This window comes from Leptosomus discolor, chromosome 12 (assembly GCF_034619465.1).
Source record: "Leptosomus discolor isolate bLepDis1 chromosome 12, bLepDis1.hap2, whole genome shotgun sequence".
NCBI classification, from domain to species: domain Eukaryota; kingdom Metazoa; phylum Chordata; class Aves; order Leptosomiformes; family Leptosomidae; genus Leptosomus; species Leptosomus discolor.
The window spans coordinates 15586178-15610465 of NC_141402.1; the positions used below are offsets into that span (position 1 = coordinate 15586178).

General features: G+C 39.6%; 1 protein-coding gene across 7 annotated transcripts in view; it reads left to right on the forward strand.

Moving 5' to 3' along the window:
* Positions 1 to 24288, forward strand: part of NAV2 (neuron navigator 2) — a 400908-nt gene that overhangs the window by 278609 nt on the left and 98011 nt on the right. For 4 of the 7 annotated variants that reach the window (XM_086472160.1, XM_086472161.1, XM_086472164.1 and 1 more), the window contains 4 exons: positions 14654 to 15752; positions 17793 to 17905; positions 21428 to 21536; positions 23477 to 23866. In XM_086472160.1, the coding sequence (XP_086328286.1) occupies positions 14654 to 15752; positions 17793 to 17905; positions 21428 to 21536; positions 23477 to 23866 (1711 nt within the window). The remainder of the gene's footprint in view (positions 1 to 14653; positions 15753 to 17792; positions 17906 to 21427; positions 21537 to 23476; positions 23867 to 24288) is intronic. The other 3 variants (XM_086472167.1, XM_086472162.1, XM_086472163.1) reach the window with 1 other exon arrangement.

Sequence of the window (24288 nt, forward strand, 5' to 3'; positions counted from 1 at the left end):
ATGATCTCTACCTGCATATGGGTGGTGTGCTGTTAGGCTGCATTGAAGAGAGAACTTGAACTATCTTGACTTTTTCTTAGTTTACCAAAATGACTAAATAAGGACAGTAAAGTACTGATTTCGGTCTTAAAAAAAAAAAAAAAAGTCATCACACATACAGAGAAATAATAATAATTTGTCAGTTGAGTAACTTAAATATCAACTGCTTTTAGGCAGACCGTTCTGTGAACTCTCATTCTTCACTGTAATCCATCTCTTCAGAAAGATAAACTGGTTGCTGAAGAAGCATACAAGATCATCTGCTTCCAATGAATATTACAAATGACTTAAAGAAACAAGGTTGGGTTTTAGGTTGACAGCCTACATAAGTGCATTAAAGACTCAGAATTTTGCTCTGGTCAACATTTCCAGTCATAAATTATGGCCTTCAAAAAAAAAATGAGGGCTTGTGTAAGTTAAACTTGAACTTTACTTAAAAATATAATCCTGACACAAAGTTGGTCTGCATCCATGAGAAACAAAAGCAGTTGGTCTGACAAATTTTTGGCTTATTTTAGGTTAATTGTAACGTTGCCAGACAAAGTTTATTGTCAAAGTGCTAAGACAATTCAAGTTTTCTGACCCATATCCTGTATTTTGCCTAAGGAAATGAGACTTGCATGACCACGTTGTGTGCCAGTCTTGGTCAGTTTTCGTCTCTTTACCCAGTACTAGTTCCGTTTTGTGTTTTTAGAGAAGGAAATGAGAGAAAGAGAAATCTGCCTCTTTTGGCAGACTGTTTTGGCACAAGTGGTCACTTTGTGATAGAAGGTAGCCTCCAGTGTGTTATGTTTCAATCATTTCTTACAAAGTAGGTTGTAGTTTTCTGCTTTTATTAATCTGTGGCCTTTCCCTCCAAATGTGAATTGTCTTGTTAGTCAATCGTCTGTGTCTTGTGGCAATGAAAGTGCATTAATTGAAACAGAATACATCAGAAATTAAAAGGACAGTAAATGGAGCATGGTGGAATAGCTAGCTACTGGAAAATAAATAACCTAGATTTTTCGAAAGATTCCATTAATCAATTAATGATGAGACCACTGGTTTTCTAGAAATCTTGGGGAAAGGATTTATGTAACATCGAAACCGATTACACTGTTGTGTAAAAATAGGTGATTCTTGGATGCATGCACCTTTGTTGTGAGATGCATACGTACTCCTAGCAAAGGAGCACACGTAAAGAAGTGCAAGTCTCGCTTCCCTGCAGATTACACTGTGTCTCCTGCGTTTTATTTTGCTTTCTCAGTCTTTGTATGCTGTCTGAAACCAGATTAATGATGTGGAGAAGAGAGACATATGTCTTCTTTAGTAGGGATGACTTGGACACCAAGTTTGGTCCTGTGGAATCCTTCCTTGAGGTTAGGGCATGGAGTTAGCCCCACAGTTTATATGCGAAATTCCCTTCAAACTTAATGGGAATTTCAGTGCCCTCATTCCTCACGTGATAAAATGGTGACAAACTGTAGTACAGTTTTTTATTTATTGTCACTGTGATTAGCATTTATAATTGCAGTAACATTCTAGGCAGGGTATTTTAATGTGTGTAATTGCTGTTACAGGCTTTTTTTCTCAAGAAAAATGCAATTAAAGTCTAATTGCGTTTTTGGATTGTGGGGAAAATAATGAGTCACTCAGGCTTGTGATTTTGATGTCATCATAATCCCTTCACGCAATTGGAGCTTTTAAGTTCACTTTTGAATTGTCAGAGTTATTTAGTCCATGGATATGTAAGTATACCTTTGGTTAACTTCCTTGTCCTTTAATATCCTTTAACACCACAAGTGTACTATAGCATGAAAAGCACCAGCCAGCTCCCAAGGTCACTACTGAACTCATCTAAATTATCGAAAACATTTCTAAGGCACGTGAAGAGGGAAATAAACTTTGCATTTCTATGCCTGTATGTAAATTATTAGCTAGTAGTTATCTTGAGGCTCCACATTACCGTGTCCTTCTAATTGTCTAATATGATCACCAAATAAAAAATAGCCAACATTTTATTTGTGTGTGCAATTTAGAATAAAGAAATCTGGGTTTTGTTCATGGCAAGAAGGAGCAGAACTGTGTCTTTCGTAGTATCAAGAATGACACCTAAATATTGAAGGATACAGCTTCAGTAAAGACTCTGATACAGTAGATTTTCTCATTAATTTATTTTGGTGTTTTGCTTAGCTACACACAATTGGGAGTCTTTTGAGACGTGCTTTGAAAGCAGTCTGCAGTTGTGAAAAATGGTGGGTGTTTTTGACTAGCTCTGAACACCCTCATGTGTCTACTGACTTCATTGATCTTCAGGCACCCCGTTTTCATTCTGCAGCCTCAAAAGTCTGGTAACATTGCATTGGAATATTCTGCTTATTACTTCCCGATTTGTATCCACCGTCTATAAAGTCCCTGAACTTATGAAGCTATAGGAAATGTCAACTTAATATGCCACTTCCAGCATGTTTATGAAGTGAGATAGTAATGTGAGGGACTTAACATGCTCTCTTTTTCATTTTTTCTTCTATTTTGTTCCTAATATTTTACTTAAAATAATCCTACAGAGGGCAGTATAAGTCTGTGGAAAAAGGACACTTTTCCTTTGGATTGAATGATAGGTAAAATGTCAGTAGAAAAAAGCACTACCAGACTTTGACCAATTACACATGAGATCAGAGGAAACGTTTATTGTTCAGATTTATGAAGAAGGTAGAGCTAATAATGTCACTTTTTTCTTAAATAAGTAGCATTAGGAAAAAAAATATATACATACAGATTGATGAAGTAACTGTTTTAATAGCAATGTTCTTGCAGACTTACTTGATACAAGTCTCATGAGGGGATTCTGAAAGGAGATCATGCTGACTCAGCTATGACCTTAGCTCTGCATGTCTCAGTTTCCAGGTAGGGATACACCATACAGGCATCCGGTTGATGCTCCTTTTCTTTTATTTCGTCCAAATTTTAAGTAGTCCCTTTTGACTTGGAATGAAGTATATATTTAATCTCTGTCTTTTAATATGTAAAGCATGGTCGCTGTGTTCACAAGGATGCATGGTGGCAGGGCAAGAGAAAGTGGGTACAAGTTCCTTCAGGGGAATTTCTGTCTGGCAATAGGAATAAAATTCTTTGCTGTGAGAAGAATTAAACATTAGAGAAGTTTGTCCAGAGAAGTGGTGGAACTCTCCCTTGCAGGAGGTATTCGGGGCTTGCCTTAACAGAGCCCTGGGTAACCTCATCTAAGGCCTTGCTTTCAGCTGAGGGTTGGACGGGATGATCTCCAGAGGTTTCTTCCTAGGCTGTTCTATGATTTCTGCAATTTAAATACAAGTTTGGTTTCTTAGAGTGTTAAAAGTATACTGGATATTGACTGAACAGTTACCAGATCAGTGATTTATTTAAGGGCCTCGGGGTGGGGGGCGGGGGAAGGCAAAGCAAAATTGAAGTGTGCTTCAGGACTGATAGTTCTGCCTGTTAAGAAAAATCTCTAATATTTTCTAAGTGTCCTACATGCCTGCCTTATTTAAATTTTCCATATTTTGCCTTCTCCTCTGCCAATGATGCTTGGTTCTGTTCTGTTGTGCAGAGCTGTGTATATTGTGGTGTAATGCTCAAACCAGTCTGCATTATGCCCGTTACAGACATATTTACTCTGCTGACACACTTAGAATAGTTGCAGTACAGAGGGTGGCATAGAGACAGAGGGAAATACGGGGACCTGCAGATCACAGAGAGACAGGGTGCAATGACAGTTTTGCATGGATCAGACCTGTGTGGAGCCAGCAGTGAGGGGTTAATATTACTGGAGTCCAGCTCTGAGCTCTGGCAGGTATAAAATTACCACATTTTGATGCCTTTAAGTATTATTTCCTTTTAAAATTTTTATTAAGTATAAGCTAGTCACATAGGAAGAGATGTTAAGTTATTTCAAAGGATAGTTAAGGAATTCATTTCCTATACCTTTTTAACTTTGTGTTATCAAACAGGAGTGACTACAAAGTTAGTAAAATATCAGCAAGGAAGTGTAACCTTCACTCTGCTGAGCAAATCGGTCTTACTGGTGTATGGTTACATATGCCAAATGTGTGCTAAAAGTGTGTGCACTTTATAGGTGGGCAGTTATATTTATCGGTACAGTTCAACAGGGCATGGCATGTCTTGTCATAGCTTTAATAGGAACGACTCTTCAAAGTTAGATTGATATAGCTGCAAGGAGATTTTCACAGCTAGCCATAGGAGAATCCACATGGTACTGATTCCTGGAGGTGCACTACTCAGAAGGTCACTGGAGGATTCTCTAGTGTGCTTGTACGTTCCGAATTAGCAGACATCAATTTAAAATAAGAAAAAAAAGTGGTTGTCCAGAGTTTGTTTACAAGGTAAAATTTTATTTTACTGATGTTGATGCAAACCATAGTTTTTTGGGTCAACTTTCTGGTAAAATCTGTTTTTATTTATTTATTCAAATGTCCTTTTGTGTAAAGAGTAGAAAATCCTACATCTGGAACCGAACGAATTGAAATTTCTCCTCATAATGGCTCAAATGTTCCATAATAAATACCACACTGAAACTAAAAGTACATGGGAATACACTCATGTCCTGGTTCTGTGTGATACTGAGCTTGTCTTGAGCTCAGCGTCCTTTAAGGTCATTTAAAAGTGGCAGATGTGGATTATGTCAAACCCTCAGATTCAATGTTAAAGTGCTACTTTAGAAATAGAGAGAAAAACTCTCATCCTTATGAGGAGCAAGGCAAGACATGTGCATAGTGGGGTCAACTTGGAGCTCTTATGAGCAATATCTTGAAGGCTAAAATTTTCAGCAGTATTCAAATGGGCTTTGGAAAAGAGGGATGCTGATAAAACAGAGAAGGGCGCTGCACAAATAGAGGTTTGAAAAACTCCTTTGCAGTTAGGTATTTGAAAGGTTGATTTATGTTCTTTATCTAAAATAAAGGTTACTTCCTTGTTATCTACAAGATAGCTGTAGGTAGTGACATTTACAGTAATAAGGATTCTTTATTACTACTAATAGATAGCGTACAAATATCCGTTTGTTTGGAGTTTGAAATTAGCCCAAATCGGACCACAAACTGGATAGCCATTTTAAGAATGAGGATGATTAGCCATTGAAAGAGATTAAATCAGAAATAACGAGTCAAAATTTAATATTTGCCCAGAGCTGATGTTCAGACAGAGGTTACAGTTTTGGCTCAGAAATTACTGAGTGAAACTCTGGGAATCGTGTTATCTTTAAGATCAACTTAGATGATTCTAGTAGTTCTCTTGAATGAAAAATCTTTCATACAGGCATGTGAAAATGGAGGACACGGCCTCTTCTGTAGCTGCATATAAAATCAGATTAAATATTTGATGTTCTGAATGACTGGGTTAGGCTCCTGTACAGAGTACAGGATGGTCAAGTGGTGTTGCACAAGCTTCCTCACTGGAACTCTTATGTTCTGTTTAACCTCATGCAGTTTTTCCACTCCAAATAAATTAATAATAATAAGCAGAGACAAAACCCAGGCTTTTGCCTTTGTGCCAAATAAGAGTATAAGAATTAAAAAAAAAAAAAAAAAAAAAAAGTGGTGAAAAAAGAGTTCTGAGACTTGTAAAGTGTGATAGAAATTCCTGTTAGAGAGTTAACTTTTTTTTTTACCCATTTATAGTAGCATTCAGCATAGAAGCCCAAATGTGAATGCGAAGGCTTTTTCTGGCTGCAGGTACAGGGGTAGTTATCATGACAGCTATGGCGGGGGAGCTGAAACATCGGACTCAGTTCCTGTGGCATTGAGCCAGCTTGACTCAGGGCTGGCAGAAGGTTACTGGGATGGCTGGACAGTGAGTCGTTTCCAAGTGGAAGCTATATATATGGCCAGCCTGTTCAGTGCTGCCTTATCTCCCCCTTTCCTGACCAAAGGAAAAGCCATTTCTTTAGGTATTTAATGGTTGAGATGAGCAGAATAACAAGTGGTATGTATAAAGCAAACAAAACCACTAGCTGTTTCTATTTGGTGATGATCAAGTTGTCAGCTATGGTGTGGACATTGCAGTGCAGGGTGTGTTAATGACCAACCCGGGCTGATGGAAACTCATTTTGCATTACTCTTGTCCTCTGGGCAAAACAAAAAAAAAAGTCTAAATAAGTGAATTTTATTGTCTCCAATTCATAGCAGCTTAATTTCTACCTGCGGCCCATAACCACTTTATAAAATATTCTTTGAGCTGTAGGAGAAAATAACACTCCAGTGTTGGTAAATCAATCTCTTTGGGCCTAAAATAGCAGTTGTGCTCTGTGGTTTTGTCCATTTTAGTAATCAGGCAAGAGGAGATATTAGGTGGAATTGTTTGGCTGAATAAGAAGAGTTAAAATCAAAGCGGGACCTCTAGATACAGTCTCGCAAAAAATTAAGCATGTTGTTGCTCATCCTTGATCTCTGTCCTGTTTATAACAGTCTTAATTTGAAGGCTTAAAATGTCTCCCCTCGGTCTTCTCTCTTCTAGACTAAACACTCTCTACTATTTCAGCCGCCTTCTCGTAGTTCCTTGTGATAAATCTGTTATATGTCTTGATGATCTCTTCTGGCCTCTTTCTCGTCTGTCAGTCTGTTTTAGAGGAGTGCTGGGGCTGGACACAGCGCTCTACCTGATGCCTCACTGTAGTGCTGAGTAGGGCAGAATAATTACATTCTCTGTCTTATATATGTTACTCATAATGCATTCCTGAATGACATTATTTTTTCCTTAGTGTCACATTGTAGAGGTGTACAGCTGCGGTCTGCTGTAACTCCGATTTCTCTTCTGCAGTACAGTTGCATAGCTGATTATTTGACCTCTTATAGGCATTCAGTTTGTCCTTTCTAAGCGCAGAACTTTTCAGTCAACTTCAGTGAATGCAGTCTTACAGACTCAGTCTGTTTCTCCAATTTACCACATGTGTTAATGCTTCTGTATTCCCCAAACATGAGGTTACTGGCTTATGTTGGAAGGTGACCCTTATGAGAGTCATTAGCATCAAACACTCATCTTCGACCAATATATATATGCATACAAAGAGAGAGATCCTGGGGTATTGCTTGCATGCTTTCACTCTTCTAATCAAATATGTGTTTTTGAAAGATTGGCTCATCGTAGTGAATCTATGAACTCAAATAGTGACATATTTGTGTTGGGTGTGTGCCCATAAAACAGCTTAAAGAATGTCAGAATATTAGAAGCAATATGACACGTTTATAGGACAAGATACAAGTATGCAGTAAATTATATTCATGCTTAATGTTACAATTGTTCGACTGGCTGAATTTGGCATTTAAGAATATGTCCTTTGTTGCCTAGGCAAAGGCTGGCTGAAGGCTTTATTGCAGCTGAAGTGGAGCTCTGCAACATCACAGAACTTTGCCATAGTTGGTATAAGCTTTAGGAATATCTAAAACAAGCCAAAAATGTATTTAAATAAACTTTTTGGAAAACAAAAACCCCAAAACCTAAAAAATATTAGTCAATTAAATGTTCTTAACTGTATGTTCATGAGGATACAAATCCTGAGCTTTGAAGTAAAATATAACCTTGAAGTAGCTTCTCGCCCAGTGTACATCTGCATAGCTGCATTGGAGACAGTGGAACCATGTTAATTTATACCAGCTGAAGAGCTGGCCCAGCATTTCATGGCCTTTACAGTTCCTAAATGTTTCCTTTTATAATAAATATTTAAAATTTCTTGTAAATTTATTACTGAGTGAATTGTACCAGAAGAACAGCCATGGAAACGAAAGTTCGCTATTAAATCATAGGAGAGTAAACAGCAATGGTGCAATGTCCCAGACTTTGGTAAGTGCCAGCATGTTTCTACCACACCTGTAGAAGTCTTCTCTCCCTGCCTGAGAGCATTGTCCAGCCTCTCTGGTCCCCTCCATTGTGGCTTCTCTACTGAGCCTTTTGCCTGTTCCTCCTCCATAACCAGATATACCTAAAGAATCCATGACTGGCACCAGAGAACTGCCACCGCCTCTGAAGGGGCTGATGAGCGTAAAGCTGCTGCCCAACCCTTCGTTCCTCTCATGAATAGTAGCTGGCCTGGTTGGAAAGGTCTGCTGGTACAGAATGTGGAGTAGTTTCATTGACCAGAGAGAGGAAATGAAGACCATCCCAGTATAAACAGTAGTATGTGTCTGTCAGCTGGTTTTGGTATAAAAATGTAATAGATTTCTGCCTATTTATTTATATTCATCTATAGGTGTAATAATAGATGATGGTAAAGTGTTGGTATTTCTGTATGGTTTGGTTCGACTCCTCTGTTCAAATATAGAATATCCATGTTTGAGAGTGCGTTGGTATTTGGCACTTTACTGTCTACAGCTGGGCGGCTGTATGACTTCTCACTGCGCAGAGTAAGACATCTCTGAGTTAGAGTGCAGTTTACCTTGGCGTATTGACTGGTCAGTGGGCGTTTCCTTAGATATTATTTCCTATTGCCTGTCCCTCCTCTGTTAAAAATCTGTCTCTGTTTTTACCTCCATGGTCATTCAAAGACCTGACTGGAGCCACTACTAATAGTCAAAATAGTCACACCACTGATGTGTATACGGCCTGTTTCATGTAACCTTCCTGAAGGATAGATGTGTTGGATCGAGGCTGCTACGTGTGCATATTGTCCACTCCAGCTATGTGTAAAATCTTATGAAAGACTCTGTAACAGCTTCCTGCCTGGAACTCGTTAATGCTTTTGAATAACTCTGTTACGAGAAATCTTGGGGGATTTGATTGTACAAATAATGAGAAGAAAATGGAGAGTAATGAACAAGAATGGTATTTGTCTGGTATTAAATGGAGAGTGCGACTTGTTTTGAATGGCACAGTAAAGTTGGTTTCATTATTTTTATGATCATCTAACTGGTATGTGGTCGATAGAGGTCCCTCCAACCTCTTTCTTAGGCAGTCATGTGGACAGCGTTTTGAATTTTACAGTAACTAAACAAAAACAACAAGGAATTCAAGTGTCTTAGTTGGTTATGTCAAGACAATGAGAAAAGGATCGCCTGTGCTCCAGTTTTATTTCCCTTCACCTCAGCAAAAATGCTGAGTCTTGGCGACGTAAACCAGTCAACAGCAGAACTGTTGTTTCATATACTGGAGCTCTGTGTGAACTAAGGCAGCTTTACAGAAATGTGGAAGTTGAGTTACTGACATATCCACGGGCTTCGGTACGGGTTTTCAGAGGTACAACACATTTCTGTGAATACACAGAACTGCTATTGAAGCTACAGAGTTTACAGCACTGGGATTGGAGAAGTAGATACAATGGAACGAAAGAAAAATATCAAGGAGTAAAGGTAATTTTTGTCTTGTGTTAGAATAAATTAATTCACCCTTAAAGAGAAAGCCAGTGGACAAAAGCTGAAGGAACCGATTCTGCTCAGCTTGGTGAAGCTTTTGTCCTGAGCGAAGCAAAAGGTTTCCTATCCGGGCTTTTCTCAGGTTATGCAGAGTTTCCCTATCTGTCAATCTCTGCTGTAAGAAAACATTTTTGTTGCTTTTCGTTGTGGTGCGGAGTAGAAGAGATAACACAAAGCCTCAGTCATCTTGCGGGTAGAGGCCATGCCTCTTGCCCACCCTGAGCTGGCAGCTCAGCCAGTCCCTTCCACCCAGCTATAGTTCTCTCTGATCAGCAATGTTACAATTGAAATAGAAACCTCCGTGGGCCAGAAGACTTGTGCTTATTTTGAGGAAGGGCTGTGTACCAGGTTGCTTTTGTTGGTAATGTTCTGCTTTACCTGCCCATGGCTTGGATTACGGAACGGTTGTGATTTTTACAGTCAGCTTCTGGCAGAAATGCAGGCATTTCCGTACTGTAGGGGTTTGCTGAGCATGATAAATCAGTACTGAAGAAGAGAATAGATCAGCTAAAAAGCTTTTCTCTATAGGACTCTTATTTGTAGTGCTTTGAAGGAGAGTCTTCTGGTGGGTGGACGGGAAGGATCAAGACTCACCAGTTATTCCTCTAGATGGGAAATGATGAAACTGCCACAGTGGTTTCTGCAGTTCTGACACTGTAATGTCATAGAGCAGATCGGCTTTTACTTCCTAAATTAGAATTTGGTTGTGGATTTGCTTTTAACTCGGTTATCTAATCTATGGGCTGGACTGAAAGATATTTCTCTTCATGAGAACTTCTTATTTTTCCCATAGCTGTGAAATAAAAAATGACAGCTTGTTCATCCTAAAATGAATAAAAATGCTGTTAAGTTCTTGACCCTCCTAAGGAGAAGTAGCTATGAGAACATCCTTTGTCTTTGTGTTGCCATTCGTGCTTATAATGATTGTTTTTGAAAGTTTTCAGTTATAGCAAATCAAAGTCCACTTGCTTAGAGTGAATGTGACAAATGATGGGAAATTGCATAAATTTTCTCCTGACATTATAACGTAAGCTGTCAAAGACTTCAGTGGAAGAATTAAATCATAAGCCTTCAGACTCCTTTTTTCCCCATCACAAATGGGAAGGTTTGCGGATGCAGTTAAGACTGTGCAGGAACAGCTGAAATCAGATTTGCCCATGCTACAGTGCATATTGGCATTGGAACTAGACCACCAACATCTTTTTTAGCAGGAACGCTAGGAACAAAATAGATTTCAGGCCAAGATTTGACTTTGAAAAGGGGAAAGCGATCATTATTTATTGTAGACTGTAGCTTGGGTTTGAAAACATTTCTTTTATAGTCAGTTTTAGTTAATGCAGGTTGCTGAAGAAAGAAAATATCTCCCTCACAAAGGAACACATGGGAAATAATAAGCTTATTAATTGAATGCATGAAACCTGCTCTCCTTTTCATGAAAGAAGGGCCTATGCTATGCTGAATAAAACTTTCCCCTCTGCATGCTGATGTGTTATCCACGTATTGATGTTACTGCTTCATTAGGAAACCTAGCATTTGAATCTACATTCTGGCAGCAGAACCCTTTTCGTTTACCAAGATTGGTCTGAGGAGTAAAGGAGCCAGCAGTCTTGTTTGTAAGAAAGAAACAGAGAATCTTAAAAAGACTGAAGTTTTCTTAAGCTGAGGCCATTTTTCACAAGTGTGTTTTATGGTGAACCTTTCATTTCTTGCATTAACTGTGCGTGGTGCAATATAATAAAAACTCAAGGACTTTGAATTTCCAGTTTCACTGTATTTGACCAGAGTATGAATCAAAATGCACTGTACTTGTGCAAGAAAATCTCTTCTTTCCTTTCCCAGAGTGTAGCTGCTTAACATGTATATTTAAGAGTTTGTAAATATTTTTCATTCATTTTGGATGTGTAGCATCCAATGTTCACAGAATTCACTTGTCAGGTAGAGACTCTGAAAATTACGTTAATGTCCCAATATGTTCATTTTTTAAAATGTTACTGTCATAGTATCGTTGTCCTAATTCTGATTTTTCTGACATGTCTGTAAATGAGGAGCAGCTCTGTAAATGGAGTTATATTGTACTCATCCTACGCCATTGGCAACGGAAACAAAATTAAGTTCCAAACAGGAGGGCGTATGTGGGGGGGTTGGGGACAAAGCGATCACTGTGTTTAGAAACAAACAAACTGAAAAAAGTGTATTTTGTTCAGTGACCAAACAGAATTTAAAAAAAAAACCCTGAAAACATTCAAAGAAAGGAGAAATGAAAGAGTTCTGGGCTTTGTTGGGCAATGAATTTTGAGCAATGCTTTTGGATTTGGAAAACAAGCCATTTCACTTGATCCAAGCAAAGCGTTTTCCCCAAAAGTCCATGGACTGGGGCCCTCACCTGCACTGTTAGGATGACGTTGACATCCCAAATGAACCATCCACTTCCAGGAAAACATCTTAGAGCTGGAAGGAACCCTGTTTTGATGTGGGTTGCCTCTGGTTTCTGCTCCCGCAGCTGATCTGCAGTGTGTTGACAGCTAGCTCAGTGTTTGGGATGGAGTCAGACTTCACAGCTAGGTTATGGACCACAGCCTGGCACTCGGGTAGCTCTTGTCTCAGGTGTGTGCTTCAGCCTGCGGGGTCACAGCCCACACAAGGACTCTGCATAGGCTCTGAGTTCTGGTGAATGCAGGATGGCTTTGTTCATACTAATACACACGTTGCCTGTATTTTTTTCAAACTGTTGTAAGAACCTGTTTGGGAAGAATACAGGTTTCTGTTCAGTTGGCTGCGTGCTCAGACTGAACGCCGTTTCACCCCGAGCTGGGTTTGTGTTGCTGCCTGTGTTGTACGAACAGAGTGTGCAACTAGCTCTTCTACTTTATAGTTCCATCCCTTACCAGTAATTTTCAATTTGTCACCCGTACATCGTCCCAGTCCCATTACTCCTTGCCACTCAGTTTTTCTGAGAAGATAGAGTTCCTTGCCCATATTGATTAGTACATTAGGTTTGTCCCTGGACCCGGTTGTAAATTCGCCCTAGATATGTTCATGAATCACAGGCAGTTGTGATGATTTATGGGCACGGGTGCACTTTGTGTTGGGATTCCTTTAGCACGATTAGGCCAGAATGCATTTGGATTAGCAGCTTAGCGTTGAAAGTTCTGTGAATCTTCAGTTTCTGAAGATGTATCCCAATACTGAGATGGGCAATTACTATTTTTTTTAAAAGAAGCTATACAAATGAATTGTAAATGATGCACAATTGGGATTTTTGTGACCCTTTCATTATGTTGCTGGGCGTCTTCTGTGGAAGGCAGGCTGAGACAAAGGCTTGCTTGTTCTGAGTTTACAAAAGGAGCATGATTCAGTGTTGCAATGGGAAGTAGATTTTGATGGGTAGGAGGACTTAGGAAATAAAAATCATAACAAAGCAGCTGTGTATGGTAAGAGGCAAAGGTGCACAGCTTTTGAAAGCAGAGGCACTAACATTTCCAGCGGCTACTGAGCTAGTTGTGACCTTCCTTCCTCTCTTGTCCATGGGCAGGGTGCTGTGATGGTGGGTCACTGGCTCCCCTCGCACTGGGAGTCACTGCAACTCCTACGCTATCACTGCTTCAGTCCTAAACCCATCAGATTGAATTGAGCTGAGCAACGAGGGGACCAGGTGGCATTGCGGTTTGGGGTGTTTGGTGGCTTGAATTTCCTTCTGTGCTAGAGTAAAACTGGAGAAATGCCCTGGAAGTTAGGAGACTGGCACTAGCTTAAAAGAAGTACAATTCCTTTCTGTGTTTGTAATCCAGCTCTTGCTTCCTTCCAGCTCCATGTGGGTAGTTTGCCATAGGGAAAGGACTAGCAAAACTGGCCAGTATAACAGTTATTAGTTAATAACAGAGTCCTGGAAATCTTCTGACTTCAGTAACATTTTTTTAAAGTATCATTAATTCCTCCTATCCCACTTTGTCCATATCACGTGAAATGACTGAGTTCATTATTAAGCAGTTTCTAATACTCTTAGAAACCCGATTCTACGCTAAGTCAGGAAGATGTATGTGCTTTAAATCTTTAGTAGATCTGGTTTGGATCAGAGGAGGGAGGTTAACAGAGCCGTATCTTCACTGAGCAGCTGAAAGTGAAGTAAAACAGTCTCTGTGTGGTTGCAGCAGCTCATGATTTACAGGGCTGAATTCACAGGGCTGCTCCTGCTGCCGAAAACGCACGCTCTCAACCGCTGTTGATTTTTGAATTAAAAAAATGCAGCTCTATACACAGTTTACTTTATTGCTCGAGGGCAGAGAAATATAGGTAAGAGCCGTTAATCCCCAGCAGGCTGCTGGGCAGGCGAACAGACATAGATGACAAACGTTAATTGGAAACATGAGCAGTTTAACAGAAAACATATTTGTGATAATTGAGAGAGTAACGTCTCCAGAAAGGAAACTCGGCAAAGAGAAACTTCAGAGGAGAAGTGGCCACTGGTAGGTGAGTGTGATTTTTCAAGCTCTCTTTAAGCTCTGAACTAATTTCTTAACAAGAACAAATAACATTAAAAGGAACTAAACAAATAAGAGACTTGCTTTCTCCGAGGGGGGAGGACTGTACACTTACTACCACTAGTTTCTCTTATAGCTGGATTAAGATACATGATAATTCTTAATTTAGGTTCATTGCATGAGGACACAATTGGTTTTATTTTTGTACGTGGAGTTTTCTTCTACCTTTTGCATATGAAGATCTCACACACACACACGCGCGCACCCCCCCTCCCAATAACTGAAAGGACTTCAGTTTTAATTTTTTCCTTACTCCTGCATATTTTTTATATGTTTGAGGTTTTTCTAAGAATTGAACTTGGACAGCAAGTATTTTGCCAAAAGCAGAGGGAACCCTTAGTTAGAAAATAGTGCTGTGTTTTTGCTAATGAAAAAGTATTATGAACTTAATAAGGGAGAACACATTGCAAAACATGTTTTGGTTTGAGGGGAGATTTTTTTTTTTTCCTTTTCTTGAAACAGCAAGTAAATGTAAATTACATAGTAAGGAGCTCATTGCTGTTCTGCTGGGCAGGAGAAGAAAACTGGCTTTTATTTTCTTCAGGTGATACTGATGTTGAAAATACTAATATGTGTCTACCTTTTTAATGCTATTAGTGCAAAGTTCTTAATGTTTCAGTACAGGAAGAATCTCAGACTAGCTGTAATATCAGGTACTACTGTGTTGTTTTTTGGGGTTGTTTTTTTTTTTTTTCCCAGGCTCTGCAGACAGTACACCCTCCCAGCCCACAGGAATGAATGAAAATGTCTCATCCTCAGTTCAAAGCTGCAGCAGTACTGTTAGTTGCAATAACTCATCAGCCATCCCTCAGCCCAGCTCTGCTATTAAGCCTTGGCGCAGCAAGTCCCTTAGTGCTAAGCACACAGCTACGTCTTCCATGTTATCCGTAAAGCAGCCCGTGTCAGAGCCTCCAAAGCCACCCTTGGAAATCGCCAAAACAACTCCCAATGGTCAAAAATCCATGCTTGAAAAATTAAAACTCTTCAATAGCAAAGGAGGCTCCAAAGCAGGAGGGACAGCGCTTGAGTGTCCGGGGTCTCGGGACGACAGTTGTGAAAAGCTAGAGATGCTTCTCAGCTTTGAGGAGAGTGAAGAAATTGATGCCACGAATCAGAATGTGAGCAACCCAGGATCGATGTCCAGTAGTCCCAAAATTGCACTCAAGGGAATTGCACAAAGGACTTTTAGCCGGGCACTGACTAACAAGAAAAGTTCTCCAAAGGGTAATGAGAAGGATAAGGAGAAACAAAAAGAGAAAGAAAAGGATAAAAGTAAAGATGTTGCAAAGAGAACATCTATCACTGAAAAGCTGGACCTGAAAGAGGAACCAAAAGAAGAACAGACAGCACTAGCAGCAACAGAAATGCCAAAAAAGTCCTCCAAGATCGCAAGCTTTATCCCGAAAGGAGGAAAGCTAAATAGTGCCAAGAAGGAGGCCTCTGCCCCTTCGCACAGTGGAATACCAAAACCAGGAATGAAAAACACCACAGGAAAATCCTCAAGTGCCCCCGCTCCTGCAAAGGAAGGTGAGAGGAGCCGCAGCGGGAAAGCCGGCTCGGGGCTCTCTCATCAGAAGTCTCAGCTGGACAGCAGGCATTCCAGCTCCTCGTCCAGCCTAGCCTCTTCAGAAGGAAAAGGTGTAGGAGGCCTCCACAGCAGCAGCAGCAGCCAAGCTGTCAACGGACCCGCCGCAACAACACACACCACAGGGAGCAATACTGTGAGTGTTCAGCTACCTCATCCCCAACAGCAATACAGCCACCCGAACACTGCCACGGTCGCTCCCTTCCTGTACAGGTACGGTGAGCTTCTCCAATGGGCTGTTTTGGACGTGATGCTTAGATAGGCAGGTTCATTTTGGACACTCTTATAAGGGGGTGAGGCAGCAAGATGAGCGCCACATCGTGTAGAGGTTTCTTGCTTTAAAAGAGTAGACAATTTGTACACTTACACAAAAACTGTTGGTGATGGCCAGCAGGCTAAGATGTGTAAGAAGTTGTGATAGATAGGAGGGTGAGTAATTGTTGTATCTGACCCTACTAACAGCAAGATGAGAATGCTAACACCTTCTTGACCAGGTATTGCTCTTACCTGGGTTTGTGCCACGTGGACTAGGTTTATTTTATGCACCATAGCTTCAAAAGTTGTAGCAACACCAATTTATGACATAGATTCGCTCATTCTCTTCAGTGTGGCTAATAGTGGTGGAGCTGCAGCACTATAAGCAATAATGGGAAATCATAAAAAATAAAAGAAAAATAAAAATCCCTTAGTATAGATAAGGTCAAGCACGAAGTCTGATGTTCTGTGAATTAACCCTGAATGAGATAAACAAAAGAGCAGCCAAATGGGGTCACAACTAACCTACATATTCTTGATTTCCCTTGCTCTTGCCTTCACCTATGTACATCAGCATTATTGTTGCATCTTTGGCTGAAGGTGGGATCTACTACTAGTCATTTTTGGGAGATTTGAGTTAAAAGTTGCCAATGCTGTTTGTACTGTTTTACTCCATAATTAAATAGAAAATTGTGATTGCAAACTGATTGCTTGATTGTTTATCCCCCATAACCTCCAAAAATGTGTCCATGATGCTTTGGGTTGTTAAGTTTGTCACTACAATGTCCTATCAAAAGATAAAGTAAAAAGCACTCTACTTGCTGTTCATCTTGGTTTGAACATAGATATCATCATTTAAAGTGTAAAAGGAGATGCAATCTGTACGTTTTCTATAACCTAAACATACTGATAAACTCTAGGCGGTATTTATTTGACTTTTTACAAAAAACAGTGATGAAACTACCTGTGGCAGCTGGAGAAAATGCTGAGACGTTGAAAAAATAATGTTTACTTTTCAGCATTGGAGGAAAAAAGGTAAACTGTAATGTTGCTGGCTTTAAAAGAAAAAAAAAACGAATTGTATTGATTTGCAAGAGAAATGCATAGTGTTATTCTAAATCTACTATCCAGACATTTTTTGAATCTGCAGAATGCACTTGTTAATGCATTGCAGTAGTGGTCTCAGGTTTTTTCTGCTGTCAGTTAAGGTTACTTTAATGTAAACTTTTTGCCTACCTAGTTTTTGTTTGGGCAGGTTTTTTTTTTAAAGTGAAAGACATGAGAAATTGTTCTACATTTCATATAGGGTCAACTAAGATTAAGAATACTGTAATAGTAATTCCCTGCTGCATCTCCACTTTTGAACAGCACTTTGCCTTTGGACAGAACTTCCAGCCGCTTGTTGATGTGGCTCTACGAGCAAAATACAGCACAACTAGTGAAATTAAATTAGTCAAGATTACTCAAATCTAACAATAGTTACTTAGGACATTACCTTTCGTTACCTGACAGCCACACGTTCAGATAAGAAATTGGAGTTTGAAGTTGGTTTTACCCAGTTATTTGTTTTAAAATACAAATGAGTGACATTGCTAGTTACTGAAGGGGAAACTAGAGGGAGCATAACATGCCGTGTCGTACTACCTGCTTTATATTAATGCAATACAGACTTTATTAGAGAGGATCAAATTAGCCACAGTGAATGATGTAATTGCCAATTAAAATTTAGCTGGAAATCCAAGTGTCTTAAGACCCTGTCTGAAGAGCTGTGAAGCCTATCTTTGACTATGAATTTTTTATTTTTTACAGCTGAGCGCGTGTTTCCATTTCTAGGACATAATTCAACATGGGACTAATGAATTATGTAAAATCAGTCTGCTGGTCTGGTCTGGAGAGAGGGACAGAGTGGCTGATGGCGGGTGCAATTGTCTAGTTGCTATACTTGAGGTACTTTTGATGGAGAGTGACTGCACATCTCTGTTTTGCTTTGCCTTCCAGATCACAGACAGACAATGAAGGGAACGTAACAGCTGAGGCTAGCACAGGAGGGGTCAGCATGGATTCTGCTCTTTATGTCAAAACTGGACAGCCTGCTCTCGAAGACCTCTCAGGTACGTCTTGCAACATGACCTACTGACCGTGGTCTGGTTAAATAAGAACGGGCTAAAGCAAGTTTGAAGTCAGGAGCAACCTCTTTAGGGGGAGGATTTAATTTGGTTTTGTTCCTAATGCTTTAGTTCTTGTTACTTACAATATTTCTTTCAGCTTTTCATCAATGGAAACAGGGTGTCAGTAACCTGAATACTAGATGCTCAAGTTCTGCACAGTGGCGTGCCCCACAAATTTCTTGAAATCGTTAGGAATTCTGGGTACTTAATGTTTTTCTAGGAGATGTGCAGCACCTTTTAGGATTAAGCTATTATAAGGATCTTAAGTATCCCCAAACATTTGATACTTTATTTTTACTTTTTAAAACTTTGCTTCAGAGCTTACAGAAGAGATTAATTTCCTTGGTGTTTTGGTTCGTTTATAGGTTTGGAGGAATCTCAATATTCGCTCACATGAATCTGATCAATTTTGAGAAGTCTTTACGGCAATAGACCAAAATTCAACTACAGTTTACTGTCTCCAGCATACAGAAGCTGCAACTGATAGTAATTAGAATACTAGCAGTCTTAATTAGAAAGTACTTCATATGTTTGTCCAGAATTCCTGCCACTGTAAGAAGTATATGATAATTAGCAATAATTTTTAAGCCTATCAATATAATGAAGCAATTTTCAGCAACCATATTCTACTGAGAGCTAAAATGTGTTTTTAAAGTCATAGTCAAATCTCCTCCTATTCCAATTTCAGCACTATTTATGACTTTGCTTACTGCATACCATTGCAGTATATCTCATCAGTAGAATATCTCAGGTTTTTTAATCTACTTAGTCTTGGTGTCCTCCAGTTTAATGTGAGGTTTGAAACTGATTGTCCTGCTTGGAAAAATCATGTGGCTAGAAATTTCACAATTGGATTAATTTCATACTGCATTACATATTCTGTCAGTGCTGCATTTATACCTGTGTGCATGTATGGTGATGGCAAAGGCAAGAGGCAGAATCACTGGTGAGGAAGAAGGGCTGCAGGAATGCAGAAGCAAGAATATCTCTGTGTGTGATTTACATATAGGCAGATTAAATATTTAAAAGGCAAATAAATGGCACAACAGATAAAATCCTTGAGAAATTTTTGGGTTCATATTTAAATGTGAGACAGTTCAAAGTAAGAATTGCAGAGTGTCCAGCTGCTTAAACTTTTTCAGTATTACCTCTTAATCATCGTATTTTGCCTAGCCTAGGTGTATTTCAGCCTGTCAACAAAGTGTTTATAGATCACAAAAAGTCTTTAGTCTTTAATGACAGATGTTATGTAAATACAGTTATTCAAGTAGAATATGTGAGTTTTGGGATCCAAAAATGGAAGACAGCTGACAACCTCAGACAGTGGAGGTGCAGAACCCAGCTGTGTGCAGCCAAACCCCACAGACAGCAACAGTCCATAAAGGGGTCTTAGGGGAAAAGGAGCAAACTAAACAACATGGTCCCTCAACCCAAATAAATTATAAGAAATAAGGGAGAGATTTCTTCTCTCCCTACATTGCAGCTATTGATGCTTTCAATTTAAAAGCACATATGAAACAAAAAAGAGCATAGGCAGGGAAAACTGGAAGCCGAATGGTTTAATGATACTGCCTGTTCACAAAGAGCTAAGTGATTTAAGAATTCAGTTCTAGTGACTCTATCCAACGTCTGTCTTTTAAGTGTACTTACAATTTAAGCAGTTCAATGTCATTTAGGTAAAAATTTGGTATCAATTTAGGTGTCAAAGTGATCTCAATAGAAATTGGTTTAGCTTGTCTCGTGTGTGTTCTCTTAAGAAGTCATCTACCGTTTGCCTTCATATCTATGAGAGAAATGATCTGTAAAAGAGACCTTTGTTAGGCTAAAGGCCTGTAAATATTTTATGTTCTTTGCTGCAAAAATTTGTAGATCCATAAGTGTAGAAAATGTTTTCTGTCCCAGAGACCCGTTGGCTAAAGGAATCAGTCTTAGGCGGCTGTTTCCAGCCAGATCATAATTGTTTGACCATTTGGCCTAAATGATTTTTATCTCAGGGACATTATTTCCCAGGGAGTAGAAACCCATTAAAAAAAGAATTGCTAACATGGGCACTACCTGAGCCATTGTTGTTTGTCTCAGAAAGGCTAATGATTGCATAAACATTGAAGTCCATCTTCCCCTCCCCAGACAGTTCCCTGTAGCCAGGGCTCCAGCACTTTGGTGAGTAGTTTGTGCTACTGCTGCTTTGCAGGCAGCGGTACATGAGTTGTTTTCTTCTGTGCCACCAACCTGGCATCTTGCAGAAACATGAAGTTTAAAGCAAAGAATCTGGAAACTTCCAACAACAGCTTAATTAACTGGTCCTTAACACTTCTGATTTGTGTAATATATACATTGCCATCTAAACCAGAAATCCTTTGGATGACCAGCATCCTGGCAGCTTAAGAATGCATCACTTGTGCAGAGAAGGTGGATACAAAATTTGAAAAGTTTAAGTTTGCTGTAGTATTTCCTTTAGTCATGAGTTGTAAACCCTTTAGAATGAAATATTTTCTTTCTGTGCCCAGCAGAAGCTTTGTGATGGCTTTTTAGAAGTTTTCTGTTTCAGCATTCAGCTTACAGACAACATATTGGCACTGCTAGAAATTGGCACTGCTAGAAATTCACTTCAACCTTTTGGAAGGTTTAACTGTATAAAGCTCAGCTGCATTAGCAACCAAAGCATTTTTTTTAATTGACAGCTGAAAGCAAGTAAATAAATTATGCTGAGGCACTAATTACATTATTAATTTTCTAAAACCAAATTATGTTGAGGCACTAGGAGGACTTTTTTAATGTATACGAACTCTACTTTGAGAGTTAAAGAACAGTACATAAATGTATTTTAGAACACAGTATTTAAAGAACAGGATTTCTGAATGCCAGGGAAACTAAAAGTCATCCTCCAACTTTGTGTCATGTAGCCCATTTAAGTAAAAACTGTGTTGTGATGTTGACAAGCAAAAACTCTTTCTGTTTTACCTAAAACATCACTCAGCACGGAGCACCCAGTCAAGGCAATTTAGTTTATTGGAAAGCTGTTGCTGTAGAATGAGATCTATTTAAAATGGCAAAAAGAAGATCTAGTGAAAATACAGCATTGGAGAAATTGGCTGTGTCGGGTTGATGTTAATTGTGTCAATATATGAGATGGAAAGGGTGGTATTGATGGAGTAGATCTTCTAATGAGGTTGAAAGTTAACCAGGATTTAAATTGGGTCATATGGGGAAATGACAATACAGAAACATCTGGTGCAAAGGCAGCCTCTGAAATAAAGTTAACAGTACAGAGCTCGTTCTCAGTCCGGCTGTGGCAACAGCAGGTGCCTGCCGAAGGGGAATGGTATCTCCGCCGTAATCAGTTTAGAGTGTTAAATAACAGAGAGTCACAAAAAAATGTGTTTGCGTCAGATTCAGACAGAGGTAACAGCTCAGTGCTGTGCTGTTTCCTGCCTTATCCTTTCTCATGGTTTATTTTCCCTCTAGGAGAGGATCCAGAAACTCGGCGGTTACGAACTGTGAAAAACATTGCTGATCTTCGACAGAACTTAGAGGAAACGATGTCCAGTTTACGGGGAACCCAGGTCACTCACAGGTAATGGCATGACTTTGTTCATGAGAAAATGGAAATCATTGTCCTCTTACTTCACATCTCTTAGATCTGGCTGGGCTGCACCCTTGAAAAATGATTAACACTGATAATGGACGATACTGATCTTGTACTTTTTGTCCTTAAAGCACAGATTCTGAATGATGTTCAGTGTTTATTGAGATGTACAATGAGTAATTGATGGTGGCAGGTTGTATATAGAATAATCAGTGCTTGGTAAATGTGTTAGGTGATGTTTGAATATAGGTTACAGTTTAAAATGTTTCTTCATCTTACTCTTGGACAACTTGAGTGCATTACACCCCTCTCCCCCTATGTGTAATATTTTGTTTAAATAAGCAGGTGAACTGTGCTTGACCCACTTTATCAAGTGCATAACTTGAATTCCTCACCAGCCTTTGGACAAACAGATTTTTCTAATATTATTAGTCATCCAGGTATATAACTGCTTTTTCTTTGTAAAGCAGCGTTTGGAAATGTTCAGCAATATTTTAAAAATGCTGTAAATAAACAAGGACTGTTATTTCGTTTAAACATTTTGTGGCTGAGATCTTTACAGTGTTGAACAGGAGGCTTGGGAGAAGAAGCTGTTTGGCCCCTAATGAGGTCGGGGTCCTACTTAGGGCTCAGAGCCCTACGGACTCAGCCCTAAATGAGTTCATTGGGGGAATACTTTGTGGTTTGGCTTTGTATCTAAAACTGAGGCAGAGCTTGCAAAGATGAACTCTCAGTGCTATTTTTCTTTTCAAATTTCAATTAATGTGACAGCTCATTATGATTTAATTGCTATAACCAGAGGATACATACGTTTTTGCAGCATATATGTAACATTATATTGCAAATAGTACAATGCTGCTTATTTTAACGAGGACCTTCAATAAAAAAAAGGTAACGCTATGTTAGTTGAGCAAGAAGGGAAAAGAGGAGTTCATGGGAGTAAGAGATGATGCAGCTATGGATTAGCTGCGAATAAATCAGCTGCAACTAAGCTGCCGAGTGTTCAGGGTGCAGTCTTGCAGTCTATACACATCACCTGAAATCTGATGGGGTGGCGTCCCCATTTTTAAGGTTCCATATAGCAGTCTGCATTTAATCAACTGCCTTTATTTTTTTAAGCACGCTGGAAACTACTTTTGACACCAGCGTCACTACTGAGATAAGCAGTCGCAGCTTTCTCAGAGCACATGCAGGCCATACTAGCATTGCTGTTGGAAGGGATGCAACATATTCACACACTCAAATGTGGAGAATGGAAGATTTCACGTAACTGATGCTTCTCAAAAATTGTATTTACAGGCTGTGACCGAAAAGGCTTTTGTAACTAGAGCTCTATAAATATTATCAATAATTTGAAAAATATATTCAATTAGTGAATATATAAAAATATATTTTGAAAAATAAATTTGATTTGCCTTTTGTCTTATTTTTTTTATTTAATCCTTTCCTCAGTGTGAAATAGTTACCATCTTGATGCTGGACACGTGTCTGGAGTATTAGGACTTTCATGAATGGAGCCAAAAAAAAAGAGAATGTATCAGAAAAATAATACTTCAGCTGGTTTTCCTTTAGTCAGCTTAATATCCCACTCCCTTGCCTAGAGTGGCAAAACCATGGTATAATGGTGTCATATATGATAGAAGATGAAAAAGTTACACTTTGATACTGTGAATAATCCATTAAAAAGTTCCTGCTTAAGTCTTCTCACATCTGTGTTGAACACTTGGTGGCCTCGGTGCAAAAGTGTCATTATTTAAGAACAGTGTTGGAGGAACGGACCTAACCCTCTCAAGGCGTTGTAGTTAATGCTGTTACTTACAGTCTGTAACTTGGTGAGTCTTCAGAGCGTAGGGTCTTGTGACCACCTGAAATCTCACAGCGCTCCCTGTAGCAGGCCCCATTTAATCAAAAGCATTTCTCTTTTCAAGCACATTGGAAACTACGTTTGACACCAACGTCACTACTGAGATAAGTGGCCGCAGCATCCTCAGCCTGACGGGACGACCGACCCCCTTATCGTGGAGACTGGGGCAGTCCAGCCCTCGCCTGCAGGCAGGCGACGCTCCGTCGATGGGAAACGGGTATCCTCCGCGAGGGAACGCCAGCCGCTTCATCAACACGGAGTCAGGGCGTTACGTGTATTCGGCACCTTTGCGGAGGCAGCTAGCGTCTCGCGGTAGCAGCGTCTGCCACGTGGACATCTCGGACAAGGGAAGTGATGAAATCGATCTGGAAGGCATCACCATGGATGCCACCGGCTATATGAGTGATGGGGATGTGCTGGGCAAGAATATCAGGGCTGATGACATCACGAGTGGGTAAGTGCCTTCACTTTTCTTCTTAAATACTGCACTTTATATGGTTCTTCAGTTGTGTTTAATGATGCTGTATTCCCGTGATTATTTGGAGGAAGAAAAAAAAAACAAACCCAAAGATACTCTACTAGTTTTAATAAGTATTTGGAGGGACAGCTGATTATACAGTTCACTTAGTGGGATTTAAGCTGATTTAAGTTTTAAGTGCATGTCAGAAAATATTCCTATATATGAACATAATCTTGCACATGGTTAAATGTATTCCTGAGTCAGGGTTCATTGTGGTCGAGTCAAACACACGCTGCAACATTCATTTATGCCCACAAGATGGAGAGAGTGAGGCGTTTTCTGTACTTATACTGAAACCTTTTGCTGCCTGAACCTTTAGGGGGGACAGTGCACTGGAAGGAAATGAGTTTATACCA